This window comes from Hordeum vulgare, chromosome 6H (genome assembly GCF_904849725.1).
Source record: "Hordeum vulgare subsp. vulgare chromosome 6H, MorexV3_pseudomolecules_assembly, whole genome shotgun sequence".
Classification (NCBI taxonomy): Eukaryota; Viridiplantae; Streptophyta; class Magnoliopsida; order Poales; family Poaceae; genus Hordeum; species Hordeum vulgare.
In genome coordinates, this window is record NC_058523.1 from 28,305,884 (window position 1) to 28,318,084 (window position 12,201).

Consider the following 12,201-nt stretch of genomic DNA (forward strand, 5'->3'; position numbering starts at 1 on the left):
CGCTGGAGCTTGCACACCTTGTTAGCATTCTTAGGATCGACAAAACCTTCGGGTTGTATCATATACAACTCTTCCTTAAGGAAACCGTTAAGGAACGCCGTTTTGACATCCATCTGCCAGATTTCATAATCGAAAAATGCAGCTATTGCTAACATGATTCTGACGGACTTAAGCATCACTACGGGTGAGAATGTCTCATCATAGTCAATTCCTTGAACTTGTGAAAAACCCTTTGCCACAAGTCGAGCTTTATAAACGGTCACATTTCCGTCAGCGTCCGTCTTCCTCTTAAAGATCCATTTGTTCTGAATGGCCTTGCGGCCCTCAGGCAGTCTCTCCAAAGTCCACACTTTGTTCTCATACATGGATCCTATCTCGGACTTCATGGCTTCCAGCCATTTGTTGGAATCTGGGCCCACCATTGCTTCTTCATAATTCGCAGGTTCATTGTTGTCTAACAACATGATTGATAAGACGGGATTATCGTACCACTCTGGAGCAGCACGTGGTCTCGTCGACCAGCGTGGTTCGACAGAAACTTGAACTGGAGTTTCATGATCATCATCATTAACTTCCTCCTCAACCGGTGTCGCAATGACAGGGGTTTCCCCTTGCCCTGCGCCACCATCGAGAGGGATGAGAGGTTCGACAACCTCGTCAAATTCTATCTTCCTCCCACTCAATTCTCTCGAGAGAAACTCCTTCTCGAGAAAAGCTCCGTTTTTAGCAACAAACACTTTGCCCTCGGATTTGAGATAGAAGGTGTACCCAACCGTCTCTTTCGGGTAACCTATGAAGACGCACTTTTCCGCTTTGGGTTCCAGCTTTTCAGGCTGAAGCTTTTTGACATAAGCATCACATCCCCAAACTTTAAGAAACGACAACTTTGGCCTTTTGCCATACCACAGTTCGTATGGTGTCGTCTCAACGGATTTTGATGGTGCCCTATTTCAAGTGAATGCAGCTGTTTCTAATGCATAGCCCCAAAATGATAACGGCAAATCAGTAAGAGACATCATAGATTGCACCATCTCTAATAGAGTACGATTACGACGTTCGGACACACCATTACGCTGTGGTGTTCCAGGCGGTGTTAACTGTGAAACAATTCCACATTGTCTTAAGTGAGTTCCAAACTCGAAACTCAGATATTCACCCCCACGATCAGACCGCAGGAACTTGATCTTCTTGTTACGATGAATTTCCACTTCACTCTGAAATTGCTTGAACTTTTCAAATGTTTCAGACTTGTGCTTCATCAAGTAGACATAACCATATCTACTTAAATCGTCAGTGAAGGTGAGAAAATAACGATATCCGCCGCGTGCCTCCACGCTCATCGGACCACACACATCGGTATGTATGATTTCCAACAAGTCACTTGCACGCTCCATTGTTCCTGAGAATGGAGTCTTAGTCATCTTGCCCATGAGGCATGGTTCGCACGTGTCAAGTGAATCAAAGTCAAGTGACTCCAAAAGTCCATCAGCATGGAGTTTCTTCATGCGCTTTACACCAATATGACCTAAGCGGCAGTGCCACAAAAATATGGCGCTATCATTGTTAACTCTAACTCTTTTGGTCTCAATGTTATGTATATGCGTATCGCTATCAAGATTCAATATGAACAATCCTCTCACATTCGGTGCATGACCATAAAAGATGTTACTCATAGAAATAGAACAACCATTATTCTCTGACTTAAAAGAGTAACCGTCTCGCAATAAACAAGATCCAGATATAATGTTCATGCTCAACGCAGGCACTAAATAACAATGATTTAAGTTCATCACTAATCCTGACGGTAACTGAAGTGACACTGTGCCGACGGCGATTGCATCAACCTTGGAACCATTTCGTACGCGCATCGTCACTTCATCTTTCGCCAGCCTTCGCCTATTCCGCAGTTCCTGTTTCGAGTTGCAAATATGAGCAACAGAACCGGTATCGAATACCCAGGCACTACTACGAGAGCCGGTTAAGTACACATCAATAACATGTATATCAAATATACCTGATTTTTCTTTGCCCGCCTTCTTATCTGCCAGATACTTGGGGCAATTGCGCTTCCAGTGACCCATACCCTTGCAATAGTAACACTCCGTTTCCGGCTTAGGCCCAGCTTTGGGTTTCTTTGTCGGATTGGCAACAGGCTTGCCGCTCTTCTTCGAATTGCCCTTCTTGCCTTTGCCGTTTCTCTTGAAACTAGTGGTCTTATTCACCATCAACACTTGATGCTCTTTACGGAGTTCAGACTCTGCGACTTTCAGCATCGCAAACAACTCGCCGGGAGACTTGTTCATCCCTTGCATGTTGTAGTTCAACACAAAGCCTTTATAGCTTGGCGGCAGTGATTGAAGGATTCTGTCAGTGATAGCTTCTTGCGGGAGTTCAATCCCCAGCTCAGCTAGACGGTTTGAGTACCCAGACATTTTGAGCACATGTTCACTGATAGATTAGTTTTCCTCCATCTTGCAAGCATAGAATTTATCGGAGGTCTCATACCTCTCGATCCGGGCGTTCTTCTGAAAGATAAACTCCAACTCCTGGAACATCTCAAATGCTCCATGACGCTCAAAGCGACGTTGAAGTCCCGGTTCTAAGCCATACAAGACTGCACATTGAACTATTGAGTAGTCCTCCTTACGTGCTAACCAAGCGTTCTTAACATCCTGATCAGCCGTAGCGGGTGGTTCATCTCCTAACGCAGCATTAAGGACATAATCCTTCTTCCCAGCTTGTAAGATTAGCTTAAGATTACGAGCCCAGTCTACAAAGTTGCTTCCATCATCTTTCAACTTAGCTTTCTCTAGGAACGTATTAAAATTTAGGATGACTGTCGCGTGAGCCATGATCTACAACACAAATATATTCAAAGTGGACTTAGACTATGTTCAAGATAATTAGAGTTTAACTTAATCAAATTATACGCTAAACTCCCACTCAAAAAGTACAACTCTCTAGTCATTTGAGTGGTTCATGATCCACTTACACTAGCTCAAGTCCGATCATCACGTGAGTTGAGTATAGTTTCAGTGGTAAGCATCCCTATGCTAATCATATCATCTATATGATTCATGATCGACCTTTCGGTCTCATGTGTTCCGAGGCCATGTCTGCACATGCTAGGCTCGTCAAGCTTAACCCGAGTGTTCCGCGTGCGCAACTGTTTTGCACCCGTTGTATGTGAGCGTTGAGTCTATCACACCCGATCATCACGTGGTGTCTCGAAACGACGAACTGTAGCAACGGTGCACAATCGGGGAGAACACAATTTCGTCTTGAAATTTTAGTGAGAGATCACCTCATAATGCTACCGTCGTTCTAAGCAAAATAAGGTGCAAAAAAGGATTAACATCACATGCAATTCATAAGTGACATGATATGGCCATCATCACGTGCTTCTTGATCTCCATCACCAAAGCACCGGCACGACCTTCTTGTCACCGGCGCCACACCATGATCTCCATCAACGTGTTGCCATCGGGGTTGTCGTGCTACTCATGCTATTACTACTAAAGCTACATCCTAGCAAAATAGTAAACGCATCTGCAAGCACACACGTTAGTATAAAGACAACCCTATGGCTCCTGCCGGTTGCCGTACCATCGACGTGCAAGTCGATATTTCTATTACAACATGATCATCTCATACATCCAATATATCACATCACATCATTGCCCATATCACATCACAAGCATACCCAGCAAAAACAAGTTAGACGTCCTCTAATTTTGTTGTTGCATGTTTTACGTGGTGACCATGGGTATCTAGTAGGATCGCATCTTACTTACGCAAACACCACAACGGAGATATATGAGTTGCTATTTAACCTCATCCAAGGACCTCCTCGGTCAAATCCGATTCAACTAAAGTTGGAGAAACCGACACTTGCCAGTCATATTTGAGCAACGGAGTTACTCGTAACGATGAAACCAGTCTCTCGTAAGCGTACGAGTAATGTCGGTCCAAGCCACTTCAATCCAACAATACCGCGGAATCAAGAAAAGACTAAGGAGGGCAGCAAAACGCACATCACCGCCCACAAAAACTTTTGTGTTCTACTCGAGAATACATCTACGCATGAACCTAGCTCATGATGCCACTGTTGGGGAACGTCGCATGGGAAACCAAAATTTTCCTACGCGCACGAAGACCTATCATGGTGATGTCCATCTACGAGAGGGGATGAGTGATCTACGTACCCTTGTAGATCGTACAGCAGAAGCGTTAGTGAACGCGGTTGATGTAGTGGAACGTCCTCACGTCCCTCGATCCGCCCCGCGAACAATCCCGCGATCAGTCCCACGATCTAGTACCGAACGGATGGCACCTCCGCGTTCAGCACACGTACAGCTCGACGATGATCTCGGCCTTCTTGATCCAGCAAGAGAGACGGAGAGGTAGAAGAGTTCTCCGGCAGCGTGACGGCGCTCCGGAGGTTGGTGATGACCTTGTCTCAGCAGGGCTCCGCCCGAGCTCCGCCCGAGCTCCGCAAAAACGTGATCTAGAGGAAAAACCGTGGAGGTATGTGGTCGGGCTGCCGTGGAAAAATCGTCTCAAATCAGCCCTAAAACCTCCGTATATGTAGGTGGGAGGGAGGGGACCTTGCCTTGGGGCTCAAGGAGCCCCAAGGGGGTCGGCCGAGTCCAAGGGGGGAGGACTCCCCCCCCAAACCGAGTTGGACTTGGTTTGGTGGGAGGGAGTCCCCCTTCCTTCCCACCTCCTCCTTTTTTTTCTTTTCTCTCTTGATTTTCTCTCCTTGGCACATAGAGCCCTTTTGGGCTGTCCCACCAGCCCACTAAGGGCTGGTGTGCCACCCTCAAGGCCTATGGGCTTCCCCGGGGTGGGTTGCCCCCCCGGTGAACTCCCGGAACCCATTCGTCATTCCAGGTAACTCCGAAAACCTTCCGGTAATCAAATGAGGTCATCCTATATATCAATCTTCGTTTCCGGACCATTCCGGAAACCCTCGTGACGTCCGTGATCTTATCCGGGACTCCAAACAACATTCGGTAACCAACCATATAACTCAAATACACATAAAACAACGTCGAACCTTAAGTGTGCAGACCCTGCGGGTTCGAGAACTATGTAGACATGAACCGAGAGACTCCTCGGTCAATATCCAATAGCGGGACCTGGATGCCCATATTGGATCCTACATATTCTACGAAGATCTTATCGTTTGAACCTCAGTGCCAAGGATTCATATAATCCCGTATGTCATTCCCTTTGTCCTTCGGTATGTTACTTGCCCGAGATTCGATCGTCAGTATCCGTATACCTATTTCAATCTCGTTTACCGGTAAGTCTCTTTACTCGTTCCGTAATACAAGATCCCGCAACTTACACTAAGTTACATTGCTTGCAAGGCTTGTGTGTGATGTTGTATTACCGAGTGGGCCCCGAGATACCTCTCCGTCACACGGAGTGACAAATCCCAGTCTTGATCCATACTAACTCAACTAACACCTTCGGAGATACCTGTAGAGCATCTTTATAGTCACCCAGTTACGTTGCGACGTTTGATACACACAAAGCATTCCTCCGGTGTCAGTGAGTTATATGATCTCATGGTCATAGGAATAAATACTTGACACGCAAAAAACAGTAGCAACAAAATGACACGATCAACATGCTACGTCTATTAGTTTGGGTCTAGTCCATCACGTGATTCTCCTAATGACGTGATCCAGTTATCAAGCAACAACACCTTGTTCATAATCAGAAGACACTGACTGTCTTTGATCAACTGGCTAGCCAACTAGAGGCTTGCTAGGGACGGTGTTTTGTCTATGTATCCACACATGTAAATGAGTCTTCATTCAATACAATTATAGCATGGATAATAAACGATTATCTTGATACAGGAATTAGAATAATAACTATATTTATTATTGCCTCTAGGGCATAATTCCAACATTCTGCGTGTCAAGTATTTGTTCCTATGACCATGAGATCATATAACTCACTGGCCTGCTCGAGGTGGAGGGGCGTCGCGCGGGCAGGCGGACGTCACGAGGAGCTCCAGAATGGTCCGGAGGTAAAGATTGATATATAGGAAGTCCTGTTTTGGTCACCGGAAAAATTTCGAGCTCATCGGTAGTGTACCGGGAGTGCCGGGGACCATCGGGAGGGGTGTCACGCCCCAAGGGGTCTCATGGGCTATGGGAAGAGATAAACCAGCCCCTAGTGGGCTGGAATAAGTTCGCACCAAGGCCCATAAGGTTTGAGAAGGAAAAAAACACAAGATGGAAAGAGTTTCCAAGTGGGAAGGTGGAATCCTACTCCAAGTAGCATTGGAGTAGGACTCCTCCACCTCCAATTTCGGCCAAACCTTGAGGGTTTGAGGCTGCCTCCTCCCCTCCCTCCCTCCTATATATACTAGAGGTATTGATGGTTTTTGAGACACAACTTTGCCACGTGCTGTTCGACCCTATACCACGCAGTTTTTCCTCTGGATCGTATTTCTGCGGAGCTTAGGCGAAGCCCTGCCGGAGTAGATCATCACCACCACCGGCGTGCCGTCACGCTGCCGGAGAACTCTTCTACCTCTCCGCCCCCTCTTGCTGGATTAAGAAGGTGGAGATCGTCATCGAGCTGTACGTGTGCTGAACGCGGAGGTGCCGTCCGTTCGGCACTAGATCGGGAAGGATCGTGATGAAGTTCGTGGGACGGATCGTGATGAAGTTCGCGGGATGGATCGTGATGAAGTTCGCGGGACGAATCGTGATGAAGTTCGCGGGACGAATCGTGATGAAGTTCGCGGGACGGATCATGATGAAGTTCGCGGGACAGATCGCGATGAGATAGTACGACTACGACGATCTGAATCGCGGAACGTTCCACTACATCGACCGCATTTCTTAACGCTTCCTGTTGTGCGATCTACAAGGGTACGTAGATCCAAATCTCCTCTCGTAGATGGACATCACCATGATAGGTCTTCGTGCACGTAGGATTTTTTTTGTTTCCAATGCGACGTTCTCCAACAATAAGACATAGGGGTAATACTTTCACTAGTGCAATCTCTCGACAATGGTAACATAATAGAATCATATGATCATCCCTCAACGTGGGACAAAGAATCGTTCCAAAGTTCATAAGTTGCGGAAACATAAGACGAAATTGTTGTAGGTACTAGAACCACCTCAAAGCTATACTTTTCGATCAATCTATTGAGCTATTCCTATAAGCGTCACAAACAACCATCCAAACACAATGTGTGGCATTGAAGCTCAATACCAATGTCTTGGGATGTTCGACATTGGAGCCAATTCAATACCAAGGTCCTCAATGCATGCATCCAAACATAGCATTATATTTTGGATCTGATGAAATATTTAGTTTGGCGGGCGGAGGAGATGATGGAGTATTTCTTTTATAATGCACTGATTTGATGGGCCTTTCATGGTGTGGCTCTGTGCTATCCACAAAGCAACATATATTTATGTGTGGAAATTTTTGCTTCAATGGTTGCATGTACTATATCAATGCTACAATATTACATGATGGTGTCTCTTTTTTCTAGGTGGTGAGAGGGTGCACGATTGATATATTTTTATAGGCCGGTTGCTGTTGGTTGATTTGAAAATTTGTTGGTCGGGTCAAAATGGTAACAAAATTTAAAATTAAAAACCTCAATTGAATTAAAGATCTTCTAAATTAAGGAGTATATGAAATTAAAAGAACTGAATCAAAGTGCTCCTTGAAAAATTGTTGAGCCAATCAAAATCGAATGATTCAATTCTGAATTGAAGACATCAATTAATTATGAGGCCTTAAGAGTTAGAAAGCATAGTGTATAGGAGTATAAAAGAATTAAACAAGAGAGTTTTGAGATATTATTGACCCGGTCAAATCGGGTGACCCAATTTCAATTTTTTAAGACAAGTGACTGAATTCTAGTTGAAGACCACAATTTAAACGTGGGCTCTTTAAAATTAATGAGCATAGTGTTATAGAGGATTAATGATTTTCGTTTTAGGCAAATAGAGTATTAGTTAATTTTGAAACAATCAAATGGAGGATTATTTTTTAGGGGTAACTAGAGGATTAGTGATGATTTCAACTTGTGCGGCGTGTGTTCGTGTGTGGGCTTCAACCTCTGTGGAGAAAGGAAGGAATAGAAGGCCAGTTTGGGCCTCTAGTGACGGTCTCATGGGCTGGCCTCTAGTGACGGCCTCATGGGCTCTGAGCAGCCGCGTGATATCCTCCCGAGCGTCGCTCGCTTTGGACCTGCGCTTGACTCACTGCACACCCCGCACCGCACCGCACGCACGCCCCGTGTGAGCAAGGAAGGAGGGCGAGGGCGAGATGGCGTCGGCGTCGGTGTCGGCGGTGGCGGAGAACGACGACCTGCTGTCGGAGATCCTCCTCCGCCTCTCCCCGGAGCCGTCCTCCCTCCCGCGCGCCTCCCTCGTCTGCAAGCGCTGGCGCCGCCTCCTCTCCGACCCGGCCTTCCGCCGCCGCTTCCGCGTCCACCACCACCGCCGCGGCACCCCTCCGCTCCTCGGCTTCTTCGCCACGGACCGGGGCACCGTCGCCTTCCACCCCGCCCTGCCCGCCCCCGACCGCCTCCCCCGCGGCCACTTCTCCCTCGCCCTCGGCGCCGGCTACGAGACCCTCGGGTGGCGCCACGGCCTCGCGCTCTTCTACTCCGAGGCCTCCTACCAGGTCCTCGTCTGGGACCCCCTCGCCGGCGCCCGCCACCGCCTCGACATTCCCCAGGGGTTCGAGCCCGACCCTTTGCACAACCCGATCAACGGGGCGGTGCTTCGCGGCGCCACCGGAGACGACGCCGCCGACCGCTTCCAGGTGGTCCTGGCGACCAGCGACGGGAGAGGGCCAGCGCGCGCCTGCGTTTACTCCTCGGACACCGGCTTATGGGGTGATTTCATCTCCGCGGAGCTTCCGTACGCGACCATGCTTCATTCCGCGCCCTCTGTGCTGGCTGGGGATCGCATTTACTGGCTGATTTCTCTGACGACTATCCTGGAGTTCGATTTGGGCAGGCAGAGCCTAGCTTCGACAGTGGTTCCACCGGGCATGCTTCACGGCAGCAGTCAGCAGTGCGCGGTCATTCGGGGAGAGGGTGGTGCGATGGGTTTCCTCGACGTGGTTGGCTTCACTGCCCAGTTATGGAGGTGGGAGACAGACTGTGATGGTGTTGGTTCATGGATGCCTGGAAGAACTGTTGATTTGGACAGCTTACTTCCCCCAGAGCCAGAGAACCCGCTTATGTTATGTTATGCGGAGGAAAACAATGTGGCCTTCTTCTGGACAGTTCTTGGTGTCTTCACGTTCCACCTCAAGTCACTGGAGCTCAAGAGACTTTCTGAGACCGGCATCTCTGGTTATCATCATCATCCATTCGAAACAGTCTATACCCCAGGTACTAGCATGCCTTTTCACAGTGGTTGTGACAAAATTGAGTTGTTCTATCATAATTGGCTGATTAAATGTTGTTTATATCCTTTTGTGTTAAGCTGGCCATTTTAGGTAGCATTAATATCACTTGTTTCTTTCGCTGCTTCATGGCCTCTGCAACATATCTCCTCCATACCTGCAAATGTTGTTTCTAATATTGTTGTTTTATCATCCAACTTTGAACTATCGCTAGGGGATTGACCCCACATCAGTTAAACATGATATATAGATGGTATGAAATGCGATACGGTCAACACCAAGGTTGGCTAATTCGTTGTATGATAATTGAACTGAATTACATAGTTGCCTGCCTACTGAAATGTGCAAGAGATGTATAATCACAGCGTTAGCGCATAGCTGCAGTGCAGTTTTTCTCTTTTCAAGATGAGATATGTACCAGGCAAAGTTAATAAATCAAGTTCAGTTCATCTTTTCAGGCTATTTTTTTAAACGATAATCTGAATCTAAATGATCATGATCACTTCTGTTGGTAGGAATTATTTTGTGTTATTCGGTATGGAGTGGAACGAAAATAAGATAATTCTAGACAACTCCCCTTCTTTTGTGATCAGATAACAGTCCAAGTGTGCATGTTCTTCACTTCTATGATATAATGAGCATCTACTGTTTTCAGAATATTCTTTGAATTTGACAGCGGGTGTGGTTCTGCTTATCCATCCATTTTTTTATCAAAAATATTTCGTTTCTTAAATTACAGCTGTGAGTTGATCCAAGTATCTTGTTTGTGCATCCTTGTGTCTATTTGGCCCTTTTCTCTGGAATGCCATTGGTCGTTTGACTTCTTATGCATGTATAACAGGCATTGGTGGTGGACAAGAGGAACCTGAACCTGAACTTGAACCTGAACCTGTGAGGCGCTCGTGGTGGAAACGATGGAAACAAAGCATAAGAGGATTATTCTGTTTGAGCAGGTAAGCTTAACCCCTGCATGCAAGTTGAGGCATCTGAACTGTTCTGTTACGAAAATGTCTCACTTTAACTTTTATTACCATTTCTCAAGTACAAAATTTCAAGAGAGAACTCTATGATTCTCTCTACAACCATTTGTTCAACTATTGCCCACCTAGCAGCCTCCCGTCATGCTTCCATGAATCTCTGTCTCCTGGATGTTTTCTCCAGGCTCTACTTCATTGCCTTCTCATAGATGATGAGTCTGTATGTCAAGCTGTGGCAGAATGAAGTTCTTCCTCTTTCCCGTGCTTAGTGAAAAACTTGAATACTCTTTCTTCATTGGTGGTTCTTGTTAGTGGGTGCTGGTAGATGGTACAGTTGCAATCGATTTGAGTGACAATTAGGATGTGAGTGAGCATTATGTGGTTACCCGGGTGAAATTGCCTGGTATAACGAGTATCTTCATGTTCCCTTCGTACAAAGTTCTGAATGCATCAAATAATATCCCTTTTACTGAAATTTTGTTTGTCATTACAAAAAGTTTGATAGACCATATGTTTGCATTCCTTATCATCTTCTTTTGTACATTGACACTTCCTTTTGTTTTTTTTAATATAGTATAAAAACATTTGTATTAGCAAATTAATGTTCATGAGAAAAATGCCTAATCTGCTATAAATGCAGCCTGACTGAAGATCTAAAAAGATCAGTTGACATATCTGCTAGCAAACAGATTATTACTGTTTGAAGTACAACAAAGGAAAATCTGCATTGCTAAGTATTCATTCATTCATGTACTACTGCCTACTAGCATTGTTATTCACCCGTCCCCCCTTTGATATTCACTTGGTGATTATAAATTTTGTATAACTGAGTCTAGCTAAACAAATCTGAGTAGAGAAATGCCTAATAAGCTATATCTGCAACATGACTTTGAATAACACTGAAACTCGAACAGCTGTGGATGAACAATTTCTAGAGCATGATTGGTTGGTAGCAAAAAATATTGCAACTCCAAGATTTGCCAATTTTTGGCAAATTTTGTGAGATGGTCAAAGTAAGCTCCTAGTCTTCTGTGGAGAATCAAATTTTGGTTGTGCCCTTGCTTGGCCTGTGTTTGCGCTGATTATGTTATATTAGTAATTGTTCAGTGTTCGCTCATTCTTTTTGCTATAGTTTGATTAGCATGATTATTAGCAGATTCAAGTAGCTGTATATACCGATATACACACGAAACCATTTGATGCATACAAGTATTTCGGCTCCACCTCTGTTCTCTGTGTGTTTTGGGTGAAAGCATATTCCGGTAGCATGTACTATTTGGTTACCTCCTTGTTCTCTAAACTAACTGCTGTCTGTTTATTGGAGTCAGAACTCAGAAGTGAAAACCTTAGCTTTATATTTTGTACCAGCATGAAAGCTTACGTAGATGCATCTCAGAAATATTTTGTGCGGATGATTTCACATATGTAATCATGCCTCGGTTGCATGGTTCTAATCATCTTTCACCTCACCACTCCTTTTTCAGGTCGGCGGCAACGGCATGATGCTTCATGTGTGATAAACCACTTCGTACCGGTGAAATCTCATTTTGGTTGCGTTACTACATAATATGGTTGTCAGACATATTGGTGTGCCTATGATGGACGTATTACACGAACATGCGAATAGACATAACATTGCTCGTCAGGTTTAGTTGAACTGTGAATGCGTATGCAGATATCTGCGGATTGAACCTGCGAATAGACATGACATTGCTCGTTAGGTTCTTCATTTGTATCTCGAGGTTTAGTTGAACTGTGAATGTGTATGCAAATATCTGTGGACGGTACAGGGAATATCGTGATGTCTTTTCTA

The 12,201-nt window shown here is 45.5% G+C and overlaps 1 protein-coding gene across 1 annotated transcript; it reads left to right on the top strand.

Annotated features, from left to right (window-relative positions):
* The first annotated feature begins 8,245 nt into the window (after positions 1-8,245).
* LOC123401921 lies at positions 8,246-12,201 on the top strand. The gene is made up of 3 exons (XM_045095788.1): positions 8,246-9,397; positions 10,253-10,364; positions 11,873-12,201. The coding sequence occupies exons 1-3, from the start codon at positions 8,320-8,322 to the stop codon at positions 11,889-11,891; spliced, it is 1,209 nt and encodes a 402-aa protein (XP_044951723.1). The 5' UTR covers positions 8,246-8,319; the 3' UTR covers positions 11,892-12,201.